The sequence below is a fragment of the Prionailurus bengalensis genome, chromosome B1 (genome assembly GCF_016509475.1).
Source record: "Prionailurus bengalensis isolate Pbe53 chromosome B1, Fcat_Pben_1.1_paternal_pri, whole genome shotgun sequence".
Taxonomy (NCBI): Eukaryota; Metazoa; Chordata; class Mammalia; order Carnivora; family Felidae; genus Prionailurus; species Prionailurus bengalensis.
In genome coordinates, this window is record NC_057344.1 from 79,524,535 (window position 1) to 79,551,441 (window position 26,907).

Sequence of the window (26,907 nt, forward strand, 5' to 3'; positions counted from 1 at the left end):
AGGGGAATAGGAGGTTCTGGCTTCTGGTTACGGAATAAGTAAGTCATGGGGATGAAAGGTACACAGCATAAGAAATACAATCAGTGGTATTACAATAGTGATGTAATGGGACAGATGGTAGCAACACTACTGATGCACACAGCATAATATGTAGACCTGTGGAATTACTAAGTTCTATACCTAAACTAATGTAACATCGTGTATCAAAGATACTTCAATAAAAAAAAACATAGAATATTTTTGAAGGAAGATTAAAGTCTTAAATACCAAAGATTGAATATTATATATATTGTCTTCTCAGATCAAAATTGCAAACAATTTATAACTTCATAGACAAAAGGACAGATTTTAAAATTTCCGTATGTGGGAAAACTAAATATGGTTAAAAAAGAAAATCCTAATGGAAATTTTGGAAAATTTAGAATTCAATGATAATAAAAACATTTCATATCAAAATTTGTGAAACATGGCAAAATAATATCAATGAGAACTTTATAGCTCTAAAATGTTTACTGGGAAACAAAAAAGGCTCACAATACTTTTATGCCGATTTTAAATAGACATTTTTCCAAAATAGTGATAGTCAACAGTCATGACTGTTTAAACGGTCAAACTAAATTTAGTTCAGGTAAACTCTCAATAAAACTAAAATTTACCGAAATATATTTGTTGTATTTTTTTATTATACTGCACTGATTCAACAAGGCTCACTTATATATTATAATTAATGTAAACAAGGTATACCAAAAAGTAAAAAGCTAGTCTTCTTAACTATTATTGTCATTAGTTATTGGCATTAAGACTTTCTGGGGGAAAAAAAATCTCCAAAGTCACAGTGGAAATCAATGAGAAAATGTGACTAGACAAATAAAAACTCATCCTCAGTACAGAGAAATAAGACTCATGACTAAACATGATCTATTACACTTTTGAGGGTGACTTTAATCAAAATTAGGTGGACTCTTTCAGCAGAAGGGGGTGAACAAAGCTGCTGTAGTTAATATCCTTCTCTTGGGCCTGGATCCATTTTCTTGTCATTCTTTATTTTCTATCTTTTAAAATAGGGCTGCCCAGTAATAAATAACCAGTATGGTCTTGCTTAGAGTATTTTGACATCTTTTCCCAATTGGTGTCTCTTCTCTAATGACACTATACCCAAGGAAGACTTAAGAACCAAACATTCAGGCTTTATGACCGATGCTGAGGAGAGCTGAGCAGGTGGCAAAGAGAGAAAAGATATCCTCAAGAATAAACATCTGTCACAGACGCAGACAGACAACAGCTTTGGGAACTAAGCTGTTGGGACAAGGCTGAAAGTGGAAGGGAATTACAAATGCTGCAGTAGGAAGTTTTGTTTGTTTGTTTTGCTAACTTATATAAGCCTGTTCAAAACACAACCTTTGAAGGAAGCAGGGACATAGTCACGCCGCCCTAGTTTCCAACATGTGGCAGATATTATGACATCAATAAAATCTCTTTCGAGCCACAGACATCTTTCCTCCTAATGTTACACAGGACGTAAAGTGTACTGAAAAGGAGAGGGATGCCCTGTATCAAATACAGTACTCCCAAATTTATTTCCAGTATTTTCTGACATAATTCCTACTTCATTAAAATAGTCTGAGTTGCTATATTTCACCATGTCAAAAAACAGATTCTAATGCTGCCCTGACTGGTGTAAATTAGAATAAGCCTAAATTTGTTTTCCCTCCCCTCAGGTCAGTATGCTGTTAGACTTGGCATTGTAAATAAAACCTAACGCCGAACAAAAAATATGGAAGTGACTTGTATAAATAAAGCTAAATAAGTCCAGGAGCTGGTGAGAAGCTTCAGATATATGAAACAGTAGAAGGAAAACATTTTCCACCAATTTTCATAAAACCAACATAATAGGGGCGCCTGGGTGGCGCAGTCGGTTAAGCGTCCGACTTCAGCCAGGTCACGATCTCTCGGTCCGGGAGTTCGAGCCCCACGTCGGGCTCTGGGCTGATGGCTCGGAGCCTGGAGCCTGTTTCCAGTTCTGTGTCTCCCTCTCTCTCTGCCCCTCCCCCGTTCATGCTCTGTCTCTCTCTGTCCCAAAAATAAATAAACGTTGAAAAAAAAATTTTACAAAAAAAAAACCAACATAATAGATGGAAGGGGGACCAACAATGGAATTTTAAGGCCAAGAGCAATCAAAGAATTCATTAATGATTCAGTGCAGGGGAAGAGTTAGCATGCATAAAGCAGAGCTGTTCTCTGAAAAGTGTTAAACACAGGTTCAAACTATACTACTTGACTCATGAGAAATAAGACGTCCTAGAATTGCATACTGGATCAGGATAATGACCCATCTAGGATAGAATTCTACTTTTAATAAAGACAGCCAAAGACAATCTAGTTGTCCACGGCCTCACATTTTCTATCCAAGTCTTAGAAGTACATCATTATGTCTACTTGCTCTCAGACCACTGGGTGAAATCATTGCAGAGAGTGAAAAATCCAACAGTTCCAGCTCTGAGTAAGGAGTGTGACTTCCAGAGTGGTTCACTCTTACATTACTGCTCCAAAGGCAGGATTTTCAGTTTCATCCAGTGTTTTTTTTGTTTTTGCACCTTGTCCTTAGCACTAGCATTCCCAGAATTATTGATCTGCAGACATCAGGGTGGCAAGATACCCAGAATAATTACATCATATTATCTTATACATTAGCTTTCCTTAACTGGAAAAATAGACACACACACACACACAGCTCCTTTCTTAAACTAATTAGAATAATAGAGATAGGTTAGGAAACTCAAAGTTTGACTTTAAAATTGAACTTTTCGAAATGCTAATGTAATTGGATATTCTTTTTAAAAAGAGCAAATCCACCCCTACCTTTCAAAGGCAATTCTTCTTAACCATCCATAGAGTGGAAAGTGGTAAATGATTACTGTTGGTAAAGTTTAGGTTCTTTGATCAGAAAATCTGCCCTAAGTCTTACATTAGGGAAAAAGGGGGAGGGGGCCTAAGAAATTAACCGTGCCAAATGCCCATTAAGGAAAGAAAGCTAATTGTGTTTCTCAGCAGTGGGAGGTGCACTGAGACAGGTTATAACTGCCAAATGGAAGGAAAGGTTCCTCAAGTCCCACTTACCCAAATTCTCAGTTCTGCTACAAGTTAAAGCAATGTCATGCTGGGTAGGGGGCAAGATGTCCCAATTCCTCTCATTTCATTTTGCCCTCGTCCAACAAGACAAACGATAATGGGAACCTTAATGAAGCTAAATAACATGCAGATTAATGACAGTCAGTGGCTACATGAGAAGAAATCACTTGGGTAATACAATTTCTTTATCTGAAACTGTGTCTAGGAAAGGTTATCTCAACAGAATAACCTCCTACTCTCAATCCCAAAAGCAAAACAAAACAAAACTATATACAGATATGCATCTCCCAAGAAGATTACGTAAGAGGGAAAAGGCAACTCCTGAACTCTAAATTAATGCATCACATTAAGGCATAAAAAGATGTAATGAAGTAACCATAAAATTATACAGCAAATTTTATTTTCTGTTGCCCAAAGATTTAAAAAATGAAGTATGATGATTGCCCCCCAAATCTACCACACAGCTAAGATACACCAAACGTGTATGTCAGGAGAAGCTCATGAGGGAATCAGCTATGTTAATATCACATGACATAAAACATAAGACCCCATTATAACGTTATAGCAGCAGCTAATAGGCATTAGGTTACAACTCCAGGAACCACCTCTACCACTTGCAAAGGTCGATGGAAGTCTGTAGCAATTCAATTATAAAGTGAATAAGACCGGTTCAGTTGCAATGTCAATAGAAGTCAAAGCAAATTGCTTTACTCTGTAAAGCAGAGAGCATTTTTACAACATCATCACAGTCCTGAGGTATTATTTACAGACTCAGATTTCTGCCTACATAAACAAACAAAAAATATAACAACCATGTACTATTATCCTTAGGAACCAAAAAGTAATCAGATACTGAATCAAACTGTCTTCCATAAACTTCTGAGGAAGCCTGACACTTTGACAGCTCAGGAAATTTACATCACTGCTCAGAACACAAACTCCAGTCCAGCTGAGACAATGAGGGCTGCTGGACTCCTGGCTATTTACCTGTCTTCCTCCCCTGCCAGCTGCCTCACCTAAGTAATGTTAATTATCATCAAAGGTCAAATTAAGACACTAGAAACCAATATGCCTAGGCATTATGCTTGACAAAAATAAAAGACTGAGTTACATTTAATTTCAAAGTATACTGTATATGAAAATATATTTGAAGCCCTCTACTTCATACATGAAGCCCTCAACAAATAAGCTCAAATTCTTGAGTATTTACAAAACAGTGGGTGGTTTACAACTCTTAACTCATATATTCTTGGCAAAAAAAAGAAAAAAATCACGTGAAATTTTACTGCCCCAAACTTGTGAGGCCTGGGGGCGAAATTTGCCATGATCATAAAAGAGAGAAAGCACACGGATTTAAATCCAGCTTACTTCATTTTTTTTAATGTTTTTTTTTTGAGAGAGTGAGACAGATGCAAGTAGGGGAGGGGCAAAGACAGAGGGAGACACAGAATATGAAACAGGCTCAGGCTCCGAGCTGTCAGCACAGAGCCCGATGCAGGGCTCGAACTCACAAACCGTTGAGATCATGACCTGAGCTGAAGTAGGTGGCTTAACGAATTGAGCCACCGAGGCGTCCCTAAATCCAGGTTACTTTAAATCCAAACTTCACCACAAACAATTCTACCAGTCAATACAACTCTTTGCTACCTAAGTCTTTCCAGTGATAGCTATCCCCAAGATGCTAGGACAGTGTGGCTCTGAGACAGCAGCCCAAGTAGAAGGTGAAAGATATTAAATCAAATGGGAAACCACTAAGCAGCAAGAGCCCTCCATTCTCACAGTGGCACCAGTGAAGTCTGTCCAAGTCAGCTCTTACCGGAACAATGGCATAGGAACAACAGCATACGCTTCTTGCTAGGGAATCTGCTTCGTTCTTTCCACTTCAAATCTTAAACTTACACTTAGCACACTAAATACCGAGCACAGCTTGCATCAGTGTTAAGCTGAAACTTCTGTGACTTCAACACATAGATATTTATATATTTATGTGGTATATACTTATGTGATATATATGTATATTCATGTGTTTATATGCATATGTGTGTATAACAATATGGTGCATAAAAGTAATATGTACAAATATGTATAACAATATTTGTGTATGACAAGTAATATGTATGTGTGTATGACAAGTAACCAGTAATATAGGAAAAAGAATTACAGGTATGTATAAAGAAGAAAACCATGACTCTCATCCTTTAAGTATAACCACTGTCATAACTGATTAATATGCTTCCAGATTTATTTCTATGCTTATACATGTACTTACACAATTTTTCCTCTAGAAGTGAGATTATTCTGAAATTTCTGTTTACAGCTTGCTTTTATTCACTTGAAAGCATACCATGTGTATTATCTTTTTTAATAAATTTTTTTAATGTTTATTTTTGAGAGAGAGAGAGAGAGAGAGAGCGCGCGCGCGCACGAGCAGGGAAGACACAGAATCCAGAGCAGGCTCCAAGCTCTGAGCTATCAGCATAGAACCCAACGCGGGGCTTGAACTCATGAACCATGAGCTCACGACCCGAGCCAAAGTCAGCCACCTAACCAACTGAGCCACCCAGGCACTGCCCCATGTGTATGATTTCTGGGAAAACATTTTTACTATCATCTGAAGGCTGGAAGTGTGTGTGGTTAGTAAGGGGCTTCCACCATATACTTGAGTTGGGCTATAGAACACAGGGCCCTCTTAGGAATACATCTGTACAACAGAACACATAGAATACTATACAGCAGTGAAAAGGGGGAAGGAAAGCTCCCTGTAGAAACATGAAAACCGACAATGAGTACATTATAATTTTTTTTTAATTCGGTACAACTGGCTGTTGGGTGAAGAAGAAGGTAAGAATATATTCATATCTGCTTCTAAATACATAACGGATTCTGGAAGATGGGTGAGAAACGACAGGTTAACCATGTGAAACCACTGCTCTGCAATCATTTCTGATGCACACAAACAGCAATTTCACATGGCGTGATCCTACTAACGGTGGTCAGCAATCCAATTTGGATCCCAACTCTGAAATGATTTAAGAAACTGTAGGTTGAACTACATGAAATTCCTGATGCTTTAGTACTTTTGACTTAATGAAAAAAATTTTTTTGAAATGCTGATATTAGATAACTTTGGAACCCAAAGATGGCACTTCCATATGGCTTAAGCCAGCAGCGTCAGTGATTGCAGATGCCCTGTGCAGGTGCAGCCTGGTGAGGGGAACGAGCTGACAGGGTGGAGCGGACACTTGTCACTACATCATTGTATACTTTTTTTGGTTTCAAACCAAGGAACCTATTACCTATTGTTGTAATTGTTTTAATAAAAGGAAGAACAAAGAGGGAAAAAAAAATACCAGCAAAATCCAATATATTCAGGCAGCATCAAATTGCTGATTGCATTCCCTTTACACATCTCTAACAACCCGCTGAAGCACCAGGTACCTGAGAGATCTGCACTACAGCTAACACAAGAGCAGGCAATTGTCCATTTTGGTAAATGGTTGCATAAACCACATGAAAACAAACATGTCACGGAAATAAAATGACTGCTCCTCCCTCTCCCCCTCCCAGAAAAATGAGCACCCCCTTTTCTCTTGGAGGGCCCATTTCTGTCACCGTGCATTGTGCCCCAGGTTTACAACCATACACATCTCTGGCTCTCTCTTCACCTGCATCTCCTTCAGTAAGACCATTATTCTGATTCCAGTACTTTCTTACAATGAAAAAACTAAGAATCATTCCTAAAATTAAAAAAGAATAAACTGACATACTGTTTGAAATGCAGAGCACCTCTGAAAGACTCAGAGGCAAACAGGCCATGTCTACGGACTCCAGGGAAGAGAAGATGTCACTGCAGCACTTGTGTTAAGCACACTAGCAGCGTGGAAAAGGGGCCAGGCTGTGGGATTGCACTGCCTGGGTTCAATCCTGGCATTGTCACTGGCCAGCTGTGAGACAGGTGACTTACTGATCTCTGGGCCTCAGTTTCCTGAACCATAAAATAGGGATGATCATAATACTACCTCTCAGATGGTTATGAGGATTATCTATACCTAACGAACATTGCTAAAAACAGTGTCTGGCATATAGTATGGTATATATCACTGATCACCATTATCAACCCTCCAAATTCTGTATCCTGTTATTGCATTAACTATTAAAATTTTTAAGAAAAAGAATATACCTGTCAAATAACTGAGTAAATACTTAATATTATTCTATTCTGACCCAAAGAGAAAAATAAAATCATGACCATAATCACATTTGAAGCCCAAAAAATCATGCTGCTGATTTTAATTTTTTTTTGAGAGAGAGAGAGAGGGAGACAATATACGTGCAAGTGGGGGAGAGAGAGAGAGAGGCAGAGGGAGAGAGTCAATCTCAAGCAGACTCCACACTTGGCACAGGGCCTGACGTGGGGCTGGATCCCACGACCCTGGGATCATGACCTGAGCAAAAATCAAGAGTCAGACGCTCAACCAACTGAGTCACCCAGGCACCCCATGCTGCTGACTTTAGAGAATACTAGTATCTGCAAAACGTCAGCCTGATAATTCATTTTAATAGGTTTGAAGAATTCTTTTCATCCAAGAGTAACATTCAACTTCCAGATACTGCTCGGAGGGTACACAGCAATGCCATGGAAAGCAGAATGAGCCCTCAGAGGGAACCAAGCTGCAAAGCTGCTACCCAGAGTTCACAGAGGGCAACTAGAGGGGACTAGTTACAGGAGTATTCTCCATTATTGACTCAATCTCATTCTTTTTCGTCAACAGCTGGTAAGAATTCAGTAAGTAAAAATGAGCTGCCACAGGTTTGTTTTGTTATATTAATTGTAGACAATACCCTCACTTAGTGGTAATTTTTATCATGGTTCAAAAGAGTTTTTTCTGGGTAAGAGAAGTTACCTGGAATTGGCCACATTGAGATAATACCTTCCCCTCTTTAAGATTTCTGCTCATCTTCCTGGCTATCAAAGAAAACGCTTCAAATCACTCACTCTTGACAGCCTTAAAAATTCTATTTCATTCAGGATAAACAATACTTTGGTTGGTTTGAAAAGATGTTTCTTAGACAGCCCAGCTACCTCCTACGCTGTAGGAGTTTCAAAAAGGGCTATAAAGAGAATGACAGCTGCTTGAATTCAGAACTAGAAATTAAAATAAAAGCTATTAGAAGTGAAGAAAAAACCCACACCACAGGGAGACAAGCTTTAAAGAATTTTTCTCTCTTCTATAAATTCTAGTTACCTGCCATGAACTTATTTTCACCACAGAAGCAGCTATGTATTTTTTTGAAGGCGTTAAATAAGCCTTTTCCCTCCAGAGAAAGGGGGAAATGTTCATCCCACACAGAAGCATAGTTAAGATTATATAGGAAGTCATATAAGAAGTTGCCGTGTGCTTTGTCACTGACATTAGGGGGGCTGAGCTTCTGGGAGGCTTCTGGGGAGACGCCAATGCAGGGGAGGCAGCTTGCATGATTTATGGGTACGCCACAACTCAATTACAGCCCTGAAATTTCTGGCTGCCTTTTCCATCCCATTGATCTCATCATTGTAACAGTGAGTTAAGAAATAATCTGTCTACATATACTGTCACTGATTCAAGCCTGGTCTTAGATTTAACTTCACAATACAGTAATTCCATGTCAGGGAATCATAACATTGCCCCGAAGAAATGGCAAGGGGCCTTGGCACTCAGGAAGTTATTATCCAGCGTCCACCCATGAAGTGTCATGCCAAAAAAATGATAAGAATCAAGGGAAGATCACCAAGCTTGAGCCGAAGATCTGTTTGTGCCCAGTTACTTAGGGTTGGTTATAATTCTGTGTCAAGCTGATCAGCTTATGTCTACAAGAAAATGTCAATAGCTGTAGAATGTCACTGAAAATTCCCATCAACAATGGTTTTACTGTGGTTCTTCTTACATTGTGGGGATGACAGGACGGTTACAATTCACTGATAAAAGCATGTTTTCATGAAGGCAATTTCTAAAGACGCTCTCTTGGGAACTGAGATTTGAGAGTACAGAGCTGCCATGACTGTCTGCTATCCACCCTTGACTTCTACTGAAATGATCGTCTTTTAGTTTGGTGGTTGCCTCGCAACCTTTACCTTCCCAGCACGAGTGAATGTGGATATAAGTCTGTGCGGTAAATAGGGGAAAAGAAATGAGCTCTCCATTGCTCACGGTTATGAGACTGACTATTCTTTCTCTAAGAAGACATACCATTTAGTACTATTTAATATTTTCCTCTTTCCACTGACTTTCCATATATACTATTTACACTAATACATTGTACACTATTTTTATTAAACCTATTTTCCAAAGCGGTTACATATTGCACTATGTATTGAAGATGCTAACAAAATGAGGTATTTCCTTCCTTTTGATGAAAAGGTGGTCTAAATATTAAAATGTGGCTGAAGACATCGTTTTGATTATCTGCTTTCATTCTCCACATCGAGTCAGTTAAGAAGTCCCAACAGTTTGCTTTAACACCTGTCCTAGATTTATCTTCTATTCCTAGTGCTGGTTCAACACCATACCAACCTAAACCTAAACTACTTAACGAGCCTTTACCATGGCCTTTCTGATTCTTACAGACAGATTTAAGTCAGATTAAACTTCCTTTAATATTATTTTCCATGTGACAACTCTCCCTTGCTGAAAAACAGTAACTTCTCTTATCATTCTATATATAAGGCACGTTTCTCTGTCTTTAATAATAATATTGAATAGCAGAAGCTAGGATTTGACTGTTTACTATATACCAGACACTACATTAAGCATATTAACCACCTAAACCTTCTCAACCATCCTCAGTAGCACACATTATAACTACTATTTTGTAGTTAATACGATAGATTTAGAGAGGGTAAGCTATCTGAGTAGAATCAGAATACAAAGTCCTCAGACCAGACTTCTAACCATCATTCCTTAGGCTGACCTCCCCTGGTTTGGCAACATCTCATTGGGTTCACTGGTCACTACTCTTCAACCCTGCCCCCGTCTGACCAAGCTGGCCTCTTCTTTACCCTCCTGCCTTATTCTTACTCACCATTGCTGCCAGGCCTTCATTCAAGCTAGTTTCCTCACCTGAAATCATGCCCCAACCAACTGCCAAAATGGCTCCGCTCAAGGAAACCATGACACCTTTCCCACCTACCGCAGCCCTGGGGTTGCCTTCCTCAGGGCCCATGAGGCCGACAGCCCAGCACTGGGCACTTGCTACCATGCTGTCTCATTCTTTTACTGTACAGTGACAGAAGGAGAGTAGAATATCGACGCCTTGAAATAGAAACCATGTGTAAACATGATGCAGAGTTTGTAAAAACTCTTCAACAGATACACAGAATTCTGATTTTAGTCTCTAGTATGAGAAAAATCACTAATTAATGATAGAGGCAGAAAATCTCCAAACTGCCAGGGGCATTCCATACTTTAGGATTAAAAATCTACATTTCAAAAGACCTTCCAAGAGCCTCCTTTTTAGCTTTCTATTCTCTTGCTTATGCCTCATTCATTATTCAACAAGATTCTTTCCAAATACCAAAGGTGGCTCTCAGCATCACTCTCATTGATATGGGACATTTAAATGTTAGGTAATCATTTAAAAATCTACCTGGGTGTCATTTCGGCTGAAAGGACATCTACATACAACTTATTTATGCTACTCTGATTTTAGAGACTGATCCGTATCACAGTATGTTCCTCCTTAGAACAGAAGGGAAACGATCATGCTTCGTTGTTTATCTATCTCCCTTTTAACAGTTACATTTTCACTTTATGCTTATAAGGCTCTCCATCCTTGTCACACTGTAGGACTACAATAACACATGTTCAACAAAATGTGCTGCAGTTAGCACATCCGGGATCCAAGTGTGAGAGTGCCAACCCAACGATACCCAAGTAAGACCTACTCTATAATAATATTAAATCTTGCCAACTGGCTTGCAAGATGATTCTGTTTTCAACTTGCTATAAATCATATTTTTTAAGTTGCCTAAACAAATAAACTGCTAGATCATGTACAAAAGAAGATGGGCAACAGAATACCTAACTACTCAAGAAGATACAAATAAAAATTAGTCCTATGAATGCCTCATTCTGTTTAAAATTAGAACTAGCATAAAGAAAGAGCTTGGTCAAAATTTAGATGACCACCATCTTGTCTCCCACTCCCCAAATCTCTTTTAAAATTTTTCTTTGGCCTTGAATGAGAATAACAAAGAATGTATCTCATATAGCCTCATGAACTTCCCCTGTACTTGGGAGAATTACAACAACAAAAAAGGTGTCTCTTTACATAAGAGGTAGTAAAGGACATAAATATGGAATGAGCAGGAGAAAATGAACATACATTATAAATTTGTCTGGAGTTACTTTATTATGAATTCTAAGAAAATAAAAACACAGAAAGATGATTTGAGAATGAAAGCAAACCTCTGATTTTTAGTTATCTTTTTAGCACTTTCCAGCATACCTCATATTTTTCTATTTCACAACAGACCCAGCCAAACTTCTCAACTTTGAAGTTCATGAGATTATTAAATGCTATATAAAAATGAACAATATGGCTTCTACCAAATAAAGATAAGGGCTTTAGTAAAGATTTAATAGCTGCTCTATTTAAAGAAATCTAGCCAGATAGTATATCCATTTCAGTTCGTATTAATCATCAACAAAGATCCGTGAGCAACTAACTAGAATTTTAAAGTCTTTCGCAAATAATAAGTTTAATATCATTTAATCATATATTACAAAGAAAAATAACGAGCACTGTGTATATAATATGGATAAATGTGCCAAAGCCAATTAAAGTCTTTAACAAAGTAAAGACACTAGGCGTCTTTAATTAAACTGGTCACCTCTCAATTGGGATGGGGGTGGGGTTGAATATATCATAATAAAATTCATGTCTAACAGCAGAGGGTTTCTCTCTCATTTTACGCCAGCTTGGATTCTCTGATTCCAGGCCTATCCTGCTTCAGCTCATGTAATAGGCTTGCTGACTCTTTGTTAATAATGACTTTTTGATCTGCCTGATGTTAAATTGAAGCCAATTCTGACTGTTTTCCAGGGTTGGCTATTTGGTACATCACTTAGTTTCATACCCTACTCAATGTAGAAGAAGAAATAACATATTACAAACACTTAACTCAAATACCAAATCTGTGACCAAATCATAAGGCTGAAGAAAATCTCTGATCATCTAATCTAGCGCCTTGGATCTTGACAGATAATCCACCTAAATTTAAACAGTAACTATTTGTCCTATATTTCATTAAGTCAAGATTAATTTATACTACACTGCATCAGTGGGAGAAGGACACATCTACATTTAAAAATCTCTATCACATTCATCTAAGCTACAAAATTGGGAAGAATAATCCACCAAAGTTGACTGTAATGCATATCTTCACCAGACCTAGTGAAACACAGGAAATTGACTCTACTACCACCAATAAGAAAAAATATTAAAAAGATTAAACTTTTTGAAACCTTCAAGTTGACAATTATAGAACTCAGGCTACTGAAAAAAAAAAAACGTTTAAGTACTAGGGACAACAGATTTTTGGGGGGGGGGGAGGGGGCAGAGTTTTTCAATATGCTAAGTATAGTCAATAACAGTTTTTTAGTATGCTTCCCCTGTATGCTTCCTTTCAGAAGCTCTTCTCTTCATTTATCCCCCCCACCCTGCCTTTTTTGGAAAATATAATATGTAGACCCTACTCTGTTCTTTCTGAAATAATTCTTTTTCACACAACCTGAGTTTCACTAAAGCTTACCTACAAATAATTGGTGGGGGGGGGGGGGGGGGAGAAATAACTTATAGTTTTTAATTGCTTTATCTTATGACCTCTAGATAAAATAAAATTACTCTCTGACAAAATCATGGACTTTCCTGATTCTGACAATTTGCAACAACAACAAATTCCAAGGCTACAATCAAGACAGATTAATGTAAAGTTATAAAATACAAAACGTAGAATAAAACACCATATAAATAATGAACATAAAAACAGACTAAAGGAATTGAATATTTCACAATCTTTTTTCCCTTATAATCAAATAATTAAGAATTATTATATGACCTAAAATCTAGGAAAGCTATGATTATATGCCATCGTGAGCATTCCCATAAAAGATGTACCAAGCACCACTTCAGCAACTTCTTACTCATTAATAATCACTTTCCAACACAATAGTCAAAAGATCAGTCACCATGTATACTGATTGGATATTATGATTCAATTCCTTAAAATACCAAAAAAGTAGATGTGATTCTAAGACAAAGAGTCACTCTTTGGTCATTTCCTTTATGAAATACAGCCAATTTGGTTTTGCTCAAGGGCCAGTGAGCCAATGCAGATTTTATTCTACATCTCCTTGACTTCTTTTTCTCTTCCTACTTCCCAACATTTGCCTCCTTCACTATTTATTAACACTTCCACCAGAGGACAAGTGAGATACAAGAAAAGGTGCAATTCAAACCAGTCAGTTTTACTCCTTATTAGCAACTCCGTTGAGAGAGAGTGAGAGTGAGAAAAAAAGAGAACAAAAAAAAAGTTAGGTAGGATCAGAAGTTGAAACTAAGGTCTTAAAAGGAAGCTCTGAAATTATAGGTTGATTTTAAGGATTCATGCCCTTCCTCTGGAAAATAAGGATCTGATTGTAAAACTAATAGTTGTATCATATGATGCCCATCTTAAACGATGTGAAAGAATACTGGCACACGTTAGCCCCCCCACCGTGTTATTACAGGAAGCATTCTGAGGCTTCCTGCAGAGACTCCCTAATCAGTTGTCACTTGCTTGCATGGATCTTTCCATATTAGCTACCTGGACATTTGACTATATAGTTCCTTACGATGAAAGGTACTGCATTTGTTTCTGTCTTCATTCCCTTCCTCCTTCTGACAATCACCTCATACTTCCAAACCAATATAACTTCACTAGCTTGCAAGGATAATAAATGAAAGATACAAAAAAGAAAAAAAGGTTATAACAAAAAGAAGAATGAAGATTAATTACGAATTCAGGAAATGTCCTCAAAAGGTCCCACAACCGAAGAGTCACAGTTTCAGACATGCCTACTGAACTAGAGGTTCTTAGAATCACCTTACCCCTCCATGCCAATAACCGCATGATTACAAATTGGCAGTCAGTAATTTCTACGTGGCACACGGTCTTGTTTTGTAGAGATCAGTGAATAAAATTCAAATTTCCAAGCTTTCTTTAAAAAACTAGGCAATCTGACGATACTGAGACAATGTGGCCACGTGACAACAAGTAACTGGAACATGTTAGCCAGGACAGGACAGTAGAACTTCTTCTGCCAGAGTCCCACTGCACCTTAGTTCACTGCGCCTGACCCCTGAAGGCAGGTCACTTCGCCACGCCTACTGTACGATGAGGCGCCAGCCTTGCGAGAAAACGTGGGCCAAATAAGATGCAGAAGCCCTAAGCTTCAGTGCAATAGAAAACTATGCCTTTAATCTAAATGTATTTAACATTAGACTATCAGCTCCTCTCAAAAGATCTGCTTTAATTTTAGTTCCTCTTCCATTTGTCTCAGAGTTATGTAACCTCACAGGAGGTCACACAAGTTTCCTAAAAAAAGAAATTTAAGCTGTCTTTTAAAAATAAAAAAAGAAACATGCATAACAAATAACAAACACAAACCTGAAACTCGCATTTTCTCTCTGACAAGAAGGCTTTACCCTCCTTGTTAATCTCAAAAAATTATCTTAAGGTGAAAAGAAATTAAAACACAAAGGAAGGAAAAGAATGGCCTTCCCTGAGGACATATGATATGCCATACTCTCAACATGCTGTCAAGCAGAAAAATAGAATCAACATCTTACCATCTTCCAGCTCCAGACAAAGATTATACACGGCCACGGGTCTCTTCGTCCTCTGGCCTTGTCTCTTCGATTGCCTTGGTGGAGCATTTGGGGGTGATGTTGACAGGGAAACTGGCTCCAGGAATGTCGCATCGGGCGGGGTCCTAAAAATCTGCCATCGAAGCATAAAGGACATTAATTGTTTCCCATGAACAGAAACCTGTGTGTTGCAATAGTAAACCAGTATCAAGCAACATTTGATTTGGAGCTCATCCAAAACAGGCTGGAGCCAAAAATCCATTCCTTCAAATCGTGGGTACAGGTCGTAAGTCTTTCATTTATTTTCTTAACAGAAGATTTCAAAATACAATTTCTAGTTAAAATTAAGTAAAAGCAATGTCCAATCATTATATTTCAAAATAAATTTGTTCCAAAACTAAATATGTATAATTAACTTTACCAGGTATAGACAATACCACAGATATTCACCCACAAAGAAAGTAGCCAGGATAAAACATTAAAAGTAAATATCCCATTTAGTTTCATACAGGGTTATGTTTATGCCAAATGCTGGTCTCAATTTTTTTCAGCTACATAAACAGAAACATATGACTGTAAATATTTTTTACACATTTAAAAATAGCTTATGCTTATGAAATTACCTTTCAGATTCCCATGTACATTTTTCATAAAATACTTTATAGATTTTATCAATTACTGCCTTCCAACTTCCCTTAATAATTTCCCTTCCATTTATGAAACCTAGAATATTAGCACCTTGATAATCTACAGTGTCACTCATATATCAGCAATAATAACATTAATTAAAATGTGCTGCTTCTTTGCTTAACAATTTTTTTTTCTTTTGAGAAAAGCAATCTGTCCCATAAAGGGAAGCATATCATGCAGAGGTAATTTATAATAGACCTTCCACAGCTGCCAAGACCTGAGTTCAGAGGTTTCCTGTCCCCAACAACACTGGAGACCCTTCAACCTTCAATGAAGTCATAAAATAAAATATTCAGACACATCAACCTAATAGACACTGCACCTCCAAGAGGCCTGATGCTCCCCAAGTGAAAGCAGGAAACAGGAAGAAAGCTTGCTACCATTAAACAAAACATAAATATAAAACTCACAATAAAAAAGGCACTGTGGGAAAGCCCCACTGCTGCAAGGAAATGATTATGCATTTAAATAAAAAAGGCATGTGACCTGTGTATACGAGTGAGGGGATCACATATGCATATCACATTTAACAACTAACTACCATGTCAGAGTTACGATCGCAGAGTCTAAAAGTTCTCACCTAGAAACTATTATATACCAATAAAAATAGACAATTTCAACAGAGCATTTGCTTTATATAGTACCATACTGCCCCCTCATGCGTAAATGGGATACAAAATGATTTAAATTACTGTGGACAAATATTTGCTAGTGAAAATTTAATTTAGTGCTCCAACTGGCAACCTGCTAACACCATATTTCCACAGACTCTGTGTTCCAATAGGGCACTCCAGCAAATAGCAAACTACTTATCTGCCTTAAAAAATCCTCTGCTGTCTAAACTACTGTCCACAGCTGGATTCATTACCATCTGTCACTACTCAAATTAAGGAAGGTTGTGGAGTGGTGGGAACAGGAGAGAAGTTAGGTTGAGAAGAGTATGACAATGTGAAGGAGAGAAGTTGGGAAAACTTACTTCCATTGAAAGAAAACAGCCCGTGTGTGGCCAACTGTTGGAATAGCTTCTTACCTATGTTTGATCTTTACAAATATGGGAAATGCCTCTGGGACAGTACTGAAATAGGAAACCAAACAATACACAGAGCCAATACACCCAAAGCCTAAATAAACAATGGGAAAGTTACATCCCAGAACTGATTCTGCATAGCTGATAATCTTCTGAACAGACCTTCCTCTAAGACCCACCCCGATGACTGTTGTTCCCTCCACACACACCTCAGGGTAACAAGATGGGTAGGAGTGTGGGGGGTAGGGGGGAGTTGTGGGGAGCGGCTCAAGCATTCAGAGCCATACTGCAAGCCACCAAGCAAGGCAGGACCTGAGAGTGCAACTCCAATGCTCTCAGGGGAAAGATCTGAGACATCCCAGGGCTAAGTATGGAATTCTGCAAGCCTCCAGAATACTTATGACATGGTTTATATCAGAATATCTGCGAGAATATTATTTAGCCATAAAAAAAAACACAAGGAAATCTTGCCACATGTGACAACATGATGGACATGGAGGGCATTATGCTACGTGAAATCAGACAGAGAAACACCAATGCTTCACGATCTAACTTACATGAGGAATTTTAAAAAACCTAACTAATAGGTTAGAACAGATTGGTGGCTGCCAGAGGCAGGGGGATGGGAGTAGGGGGCAAATGGATGAAAGCAGTCAAAAGGTACAAACTTCTTCCAGCTAAATGTATGTGAGGTGACGGGCATTAAGCAAACTGATTGTGTGGTAATCATTTCACAATACATACACGTATCAAACCATTATACTGTACACCTCAAACTAATACAAAATTTTTATATCCATTATATCTGAATGAAACTCAGGAAAAATTCTATCTGGGAATGGGGACTGGGCTTCAGGTTTATTTGCTTTTCTTTGACCTGCACTTTAAAGCTTCCAGGTGATTCTTGTCTGGAGCCAAGGCTGAGAAATACCTACTCAGACAAACATTCTACAGCATTTTATACTTGTATTGGATGGACCACAGTCAAAATCAAAACACCAGAAATATTATCTCAGAAAAACTGGCACTGAACACACACAATCGATTCCTTGGACCCGCTCAAGTCATAATTAGAGTAAAATATTTCAAAGATGCTAAATGCCGACCACTTCCTCAACAAACTCCACGTTGTATTAACATTTCAGAGTTATCCTGTCATCTGAATTTGGTGATACCAAGGCACCTTTGCTCACTTGAGAAGGCACTATCCTGGCTTGTAAGTCTTCTCAGCTATGAATGTATAGACTACTCCTTAAAACATGTGTAATGAGGGCCATAACACCTAGATCTCATGTTATTACAGACATTAAATGAGAAAATGTTTATAAACTGTTTAGTATAGCACTTGACACATCATAACCAGAAATAAATGGGAGCTACTGGTATTTGTAATATGATCACATGTGATAATAAAAATGGATTTAGACCTTCATTACTCTGCTCAACCACTGTTTTGAGAGGGCACTAATTCTTTAAAGTCTTGAATATTCCTCAAATCCACTGTTTAGTTATTCTAAACACATGATTCTAAAATGTTTTATGCAAGAAGCTCATCAAGCAGTGGGGGTGAAAGGGAAGAAACAAATAGAGCCCCTTATCAAATTCCCAAGTCAGCTAGAATCATAAAATTATTTTGTGTATTCATTTCTGCACTTCAGCACTGAAATCTGAGATTTAAATTACTTCCTCTTTCATTAAATACATTTAACATTTAAAAGCACGTACTAGGTAGTAGGCTTTCTTTCTGTTTAATATTCTTACAACTTTTGAGGGAAGCATTGTTCCCCACATGAACATGTGATATAAGCTCAAATGATAAAAGCTCAAAGATTAAACAATTAATCCAAATGTCCAGTTTGAAAATGGCAGAGTTGGTATCTTTGCTCTCAGTTCTGATTCCAGAGCCCCTACTGCTAGTTTAAAAAACAAATAAAATAGAATCGTTAGGGGGAAAAAATCACCAACTAAAATGTTCTATATCTGTTTAAAAAGAGTAAAACTGGAGATTATCTGTATAATTTCAGATTATCTTTATAAGAGATTCTCTATGTAAGACTCACCATCATTGTGCCATGATTTCCTAGATGTTTCACGAACACATCACTTTGTATATGCATCTACCTTATTTGCCAATGCACAAGACTCAAGTTCCCAATTACTTTTGTTTTTTAACCTACAAAGCTATGTTCTTATGGTTCTCTCTGAAACACCAGAAATAACTTTTTTTTTAATATTCTTTTTAAGTTTAGGAGAGGAGGAAACAATAAACTGTTTACTTTACAATTTTGTCCTGTTTCCTGGTCATCTGATTCTAGAAGTTACAAATTTACTTATCTTGTTCTACTATGGCCAAGATGTGTGTCATCTTCGACTATAATACTGACTTCCCAATTCTAGAACCACTGCATGGATGCAAATTCCTTTGCTGCCCAGGTCTCTTTCCAAAGTCTCTTGACTCTCCTAACTTCCCTAGCATCTTATTACCTTTGTTGTAGGGCAGATGAACTCATCTTCAACAGTACTAAAAGATCAAGTCTACTCAAAACATTTGTTTCAGGGTAGAAAGTGTCTTCACTGCACCTACGTATTTTACAACAAAGAAAAACTCAAACCAGACAAGACAAAGACAAAACACAAAACTCCACACATAGATATGTCAGGTAGATAAGCACTTATTCAGATCTACTAAGTGTTAGCACAAACACAAGTCTGGCACCACTGTTAAGTCACAGATTCTGCAGACTCAACAGACTCACCAAGACTCACATTTATGCCCGTGGGACTCAGCCATACATATAAATACCTCCCAGAGTCCTTCATGCTCTGCTACCAGGGGCCACATATGGAAATGATTGGGCCACTTCTGCCAGAAATGCTTTGTAGATAACAGGAAATAAAAATGGTCTCTGAAAATTTTGCTTTAATACCCAACTCAAACCTTCAGCATTTGATTCAACTAAGTAAACAAATAATATGGTTAAAGGAAATTAAGGGGGATGAGATAATTTTTTTTACATGTTTCTACAGGAGAATCCACTGGTCTTTACTGTGATAGGGAGATTACTAATATGTGTGCATACTCCCATCATCTTGAATAATAATAGTTGCAACTACTGGGTAGTTGAAATATACCTGACATATTCCTATGACCAACTGGTTGACCTACGAAGATTTGAACCCAGATTTCCTGATTCTAGTGTGGATGTGTTGGTCAGTGTGTTGCCCTGTCTCCAATGTTACCCAATCACATTAAGCCCCATTCATACTCTGTCCTCTTTGATGGTGGCCTAGCTCACATAACTATACTATCCATAAACACAAAGAGATTTAGCCAGAAGATGGTTGGAAACCAATGCCTACTCCCCTTAGTGAACATTTAACATACAAGGAGGGACAAAAATAAAATTTCCAATCTTCTTTCCACAATATTTAGCTACGAAATAGCCAAATATTCCTTTCAGGTCCAGAGTCTATAGTGTGCTTAGACAAACACTCATCACCTTAAGGTTATATGACTCTAAGTTGGCACCAAGGTAGCATGAACCTTCCATCTGTAACATAACTTTAGAATTCAGCTACTATGTGAACAGTACAAAAGAACTCTGAAAACTTTCCAGCTGTCTGTCTTCGAATCAGCTCTACCCCATGACTAAATATGGGTCTATTACAGAAAATTTAACTAGAATCGATAATAGGGACTGACAGTGAAATACCAGTTAGGTTCAGTCTAGACGCTGGAAATATTCTAAGGCTTCATGTTTGTTCTGGTTCATTAAAACTCAGACTCTCAGAGCGAAAAGTATCCTACCTATCACTTAGGCCAAGCCCTTTTCTCACAGTTGAACAAACCAAGGCCCCTGTGGTTAAAGATTTGCTCATATTTATACCACTAGTTAGTGGTAAACTCAAGCTTTATTCCCAGACCAAGGCCTCAATGCCAACTGCTATTTCCCATCTGGCTGGCTCTGAACCTTTCTTTCCAAACACTATTCTTTATGCATGTGCCTCCTCATCAGGGGAGATTTTGCTTAATAGCTGCAACTCCTCGAAGTGCTTTCATATGCATTATCTGATGCAAACCTCAACACTTAGATCTGTGAGGCTGACATTGGACCCTGCTACAAGGTTTTGTTCAGAGTCCTCCTGCTACCCATCAGCATGAGGCTCCTTCCATTATGTCACAGCAGACACTGAGAAGGGCAGCCAGGAAAAATGGGATGGGAAAAGGAAGGCAGGAGACGTTCTCAGTCCCAGCCTATTCATCCTACAGGCTCAGGCTTTCACTATGGCCCTGACTTACCATGAGCTTTTTGAAAAACAACTTCAATGTTGCTTTACAAACTCCCTCCCTGCTATAACCCACCCCTCCCCCCCAAAAAAAAATAAAGCAAAGCAAAAAGTGTACTTTTTGGAATTTATCAGACTGCTAGGGTTCATGTTTTTCTTCCTTTCCAAGCTTTTAGCTTTAATTTCTAGAGACATTTTCAGACATCTTCCCAACTCCTAACGGCGTATACCGCATTAATTTCTTCAGCACTCCATGTGCTGTAAAACATACATAGAGTAATACATAATTGACTTTGGTTTTTATTACTTCAAGATTTTAGTAAATGACAACTTTTATCTACCAAACAGTATATAATGAAACACACCCCAGAACTACCTACCCTAAACCATGGGTATTTTCAGTGGCATTAACTGTGTATGCAACATCAGTGCCCTGGTATTTCCAGTGTTCAACAAAAACTGACAGAGGTAATAATAATAATCAACAACTCTGATACATCGGTAAGCAAATGGCATTAAGTAAAGGTTCACAGGCTCACTAAATAGCTTTCTCTCTAACCAATTCATAAGGTAAACTCCTGATTAAGCTGAAACTACATTGCTCTTACAGTCACGGTGTGAACATACATTCCCAGTTATAAAATGCTGTGTTTTCTGGTTTGCAAACCCTTAAAAACACTCCAGGTGCAGTTGTATCAGTTTGCACCTGCAAACATTTGGGAAACACAAGCATACAACCTTCTGAAGTCAGAAGAATACATTTTCCCAAACACAGCTGTAACTTTGACTTTCAAAACCCAAATGTCTACAAATATTCTTAACTAAATAAAAACCCAATGCCTACCTAAAATTTTTTTTTCAATTTGTCTTTTGCTCACATACAAAAAGTTTACATTACAGTATAAAAGCCCAGAATAAAAATAACTCCTCCTCCAATTTCAGTGTAGAACTTCTTCCAATTTTTTTTGTTCTTTTTCACCCTTTATCTTCCCAAAACTTTTCATTCCCTTAGAAATCACTTGGTCCTGGGGTGCATGGATGGCTCAGTTGCTTAAGTGTCCGACTTTAGCTCAGGTCGTGATCTCACGGTTCGTGGGTTCAAGCCCTGGGTCAGGCTCTGTGCTGACAGCTCAGAGCCTTGGAGCCTGCTTCAGATTTTATGTCTCCCTCTCTCTCTGCCCCTCCCCCCACTTATGCTCTCTCTTCCTCTCAAAAATAAACAAACATTAAAACAAAAATTAAAGGGGGGCGCCTGGGTGGCGCAGTCGGTTACGCGTCCGACTTCAGCCAGGTCACGATCTCACGGTCCGTGAGTTCGAGCCCCGCGTCAGGCTCTGGGCTGATGGCTCAGAGCCTGGAGCCTGTTTCCGATTCTGTGTCTCCCTCTCTCTCTGCCCCTCCCCCATTCATGCTCTGTCTCTCTCTGTCCCAAAAATAAATAAACGTTGAAAAAAAAAAAAATTTAAGGGGCGCCTGGGTGGCGCAGTCGGTTAAGCGTCTGACTTCAGCCAGGTCACGATCTTGCGGTCCGTGAGTTCGAGCCCCGTGTCAGGCTCTGGGCTGATGGCTCAGAGCCTGGAGCCTGTTTCCGATTCTGTGTCTTCCTCTCTCTCTGCCCCTCCCCCGTTCACGCTCTGTCTCTCTCTGTCCCAAAAATAAATTAAAAATGTTGAAAAAAAATTAAAAAAAAAAAAAATTAAAAAAAAAAAAATCACTTCGTCCTGACAGTAGTACAGAGGATCGGAACACAAGAAGCCTACCATTTGCAGTCTCCAAAGGCCTGGGGATCCACAAGGAGAGACTTCCACAACACAAGACTAGCTCTAGCCATGACAAGAAGCAGGACCCTCCCCGAATGTTACCTGTGAAACTTTATACCCAATATAAGTAAACATATTCAGAACTCACTGACTCATCATTTTATGAACATTTCAAGGTGAATGACATTTTTCTTTTGGAATACAAGCTATGACCCCTCCTCGTTTAGTAGGCCACAATGACCATTTCCCTAGAAAGAAAGAATAAGCCATGGATCTATTTATTCTCTAAGAGGAAATGTGTGAATTTTAATCACAGTGAAGAAAACATCTCCTGAAGGCATGTATATGATTGTATTTATCAGAATCATCTAAAACCTCAAGTATGTGTGCCCCTAGGTATGGCCTACATATTTAAGAAATAGTGCAACACACTTTTTTTCCTCCATTTTAATGCTCATAAAAATGAAATGCCTAGGGGCATCTGGGTGGCTCAGCGGGTTAAGCATCCAACATCTAACTCTTGATTTTGGCTCAGGTAATAATCTCACAATCATGAGGTTGAGGCCCATGTGGGGCTCTGCACTGACAGTGTGGAGCCTGCTTGGGAGTCTCTCTCCCTCTCTCTCTCTCTGCCCCTCCCTCTGCTTACTTGCTCTCTCTCAAAAAAAAAAAAAAAGTAAAAAAAAAAATGTCTAAGCAAAACCATGCTTTGAAGGTGGTCAATGGTAATTCTTTATGAGAAGCTGCATGGTGGGGCGGCAGGGGATATTTACCAGCCTTCACATTAAATCAATAGCTTTAGGGGTGCCTGGGTGGCTCAGTCAGTTAAGCACAGACTTCGGCTCAGGTCATGATCTCACAGCTTGTGGGTTTCACAACCCATGTGGGGCTCTGTGCTGACAGCTCGGAGCCTGGAGCCTGCTTCGGATTCTGTGTCTCCCTCTCTCTCTGCCCCTCCCCACGCGCGCGCGCACGCTCTCTCTCTCTCTCTCAAAAAATAAATAAATATCAAAAAAATTTTTTTTGTTAATCAACAGCTTTAAATTTTATAGGAATAGTTTGGTAATAATGTAGGGGTCAGGGTACTGATCTCCCTTCTCCCATGCAATCAAAAATCCACATAGAACTTTTGACTTTCCAAAACCTTTAACTACTAATAGCCTAGTATTGACCAGAAGTCTTACTGATAACAGTTGATCAACAAATATTTTGTGTGTCATATGTATTATACATTGTATTCTTAGAATAAAGTGAGCTAAAGTAAATGTTACTAAGAAAATCATAAGGGAAATACCATACTGTATCTTAAAAAAAACAAAACCATGTGTAAGTGGAACTGCACAGTTGAAACTCATATTGTGCAAAGGTCAATTGTATAATTTATTCATGTTACAAAAGTGATAACTAACACATTACAGTCCTTGTAGAAGTTCCGGTAAACTCAAGGGAAAAAAACCTCTTTAAAGAAGATAAAAACCATCCATCATCCCACACACAGGAACATTTCTGTTAAAATTTTAATGACTATTCTTCAGAGTTTTTTTTTTCCATGTAACATTTGTCTCATTTTATTTTATTATTTTGGAGAGAGAAAGAGCGTACAAATGGGGGAGAGAGGGAGGGAAAGGGGGAGAGGGAGAGGGAGAGGGAGAGGGAGAGGGAGAGGGAGAGGGAGAGGGAGAGGGAGAGGGAGAGGGAGAGGGAGAGAGAGAAAGAATCCCAGGCAGACTCCATGCCCAGTGTGGAGCCAGATGCAAGGCCAATCCCACGACCCTGGGATAGTGATCTGAGCAGCAATCAAGAGTCGGATGCTCAACTGACTGAACCACCCAGGCGCTCCACATTTATCTCATTTTAAAGAAGTTAATATAAGATTGTAAAAATATATGGACCACAGTCTCCTATAACTTGCCAGTATTCAGTCCATAGTTACACATGAGAGGTGGTGACCTCTGGCACAGACATCTGTTAGGAATAAGTTTTGGGCAAGATTCGATTTCTAAACACACTGGGATACAGCTAGATTTCACCTCCTAATTAAACGTTTCTAATTAGCAATTTAGAAATTATTCATGTATAACTTTAGGAATATTCCAAGCAGCTCAATGTTTAGACCTTCACCTGCCAATTCAAATCTCTGTGGAAGTCACACATGCTGGCTACAAACACCATCTCCTTCAATATGCACTGCACAATTCATTTGAATAAGACTTAAATACGATAAAAGCATAATCTTTAGTTCTTGCACCTTCAAAGGTGAGGCTCAAAAGGTTAATGCTTATATTTCTGAATTACACATCCGTTTGGAACTTGCTAACTCTCAGTTATTATAGCTACGTTTGAAGTACAAAGGAGAAGATCTGCCTCAATTGATCTCACTTCTCTTACCACCAGTTTTGACACAAATGCCTTAAGTGCATTCCTTTGATTGGAAAGAAGGAATAGGATAAAACAGCAACAGAACCACATACAGAGAACAGAACCTCTTCATGTGTATTTCTGTTGACATTCTAATAATCAAGTGCTTGTTACTTATATCCGCATAAAATGTTTAGTACTTGTCAAATCGGGTCATGCAAGCTTATCTTTGTCACAAGATTATTCAAGAACCCAACACTGTCTGTCATCATTATATGTTTATTTACTCGGAGATGAGTGTATTATGTTTACGATTTTTATGTAATTTAAATTCCAAATCATAAATGTAGAGGAGTCATCAATGAATACTATCACTAAAGGATAAAAGTCTACTGTGGAACAGGATTCTTAAATATTCTCAGGCTATCTCCCAATGGATCACCATTAATGACAAAGAGGAAAAAAAAGCTATTTTTACAATTAAGAAACCTGGAAGTCATCACTTCTGGCAGTTTTAAAATACAACCACAAATTCATGGACACTCTTCCATCTATGTCTCTTCCCCTTGAATCTGGGCAGGCTCCTGACCTTGCCAACCAACAGCATATGCATTAGTGATGCTAGAGGAATGTGGATACTAGATTATAAAAGGTCCTACCATGTCTGCCCTCATGGATAGAACACTCCCTTAGGCTGCCATGCTGTGTAAGGAAGCCCAAGCTATGTGAAGAAGCTTGTGTAGGAGATTCTGCTCACTCGTCTCAGAAGAGCCTTGCCTCTGAGTCACCCTAACCCAGGTACCAGATGTAAGTACAAAGCCTCCAGATGATCCCAGCCCGTAGCCATTCAAATGTCCCAGCTGGTTTGCTTAGAATAATCAAGATCATTTACCTCCCCAAAATACATAACCTGAATGTAACCATGAAGAAAGATTAAAATTAAAGATCATTTTATAAAACAACTGGTCTAGACTTCCAGGGAAGATGGTGGAGTAGTAGGATCCTAAGTCCACCCCATCTCACAGACAACTCAACTCAAAAAGACCCACATGAAAGCAAATAAGCCAGAAAATGACCCAAAGACTGGCAGAACAGACTTCACAGCTAAATGTAGAGAAGAAGCCACATTGAAAAGGGTAGGAAAGGCAGAGATATGGCCGGGAATCAAATGGACCCACAGGACTGTCCACAAGAGGAAGAGACATGATGGGCATGGAGAGGTTAGAGGACTAGACCCCACCACACCAGGTACCACACACTGGGAAAAGGAATCCCTGTAACATTTGGCTTTGAAAGGGCCTGGCTTCACAAGTTCTTACAATTGGTGGGGCTTAGCATCTGGAACTTTAAAAATTGGTGGGCTCAGCTCTGGGAGGTGGAGGGTGAGGAAACTGAGTTCCCAGCCTTAGCACAACAAACAGCCCTGCTGCGATACAGCATAGAAGCAGCATTTTGAAGAACACCAGGCGTATACATGAAAGAAATGTATTTACTAATCTCAGAGCAAGTGCTGCAGAGGGAAGAGATCTTTGGGAGACATCTCCAAGAACAAAAGAGCTACTGGCATACCCTCCCTGCTTCCCAGTCCAGGTATACAGACACTTGCTGGAACCAGCACAGGGCCAACATTCTCCACCTAGCTTGCTAAAAGCACCTCCGCCCAGTGCACTTCTGTGGATATACTCCCCCACAACCCGGCTGGCCTCAGCAGGAATTTTCCCAAGCTGCTGCAGGCCTTCTCCCACTGTGCACCAATGTGGACCTTGCTGC

General features: G+C 38.9%; 1 protein-coding gene across 2 annotated transcripts in view; it reads right to left on the minus strand.

Annotated features, from left to right (window-relative positions):
• ARHGAP10 (Rho GTPase activating protein 10) overlaps nt 1-26,907 on the minus strand; it is a 326,505-nt gene that overhangs the window by 40,180 nt on the left and 259,418 nt on the right. For both annotated transcript variants that reach the window (XM_043567800.1, XM_043567809.1), the window contains one exon: nt 14,998-15,148. In XM_043567800.1, coding sequence (XP_043423735.1) covers nt 14,998-15,148 — 151 coding nt within the window. The remainder of the gene's footprint in view (nt 1-14,997; nt 15,149-26,907) is intronic.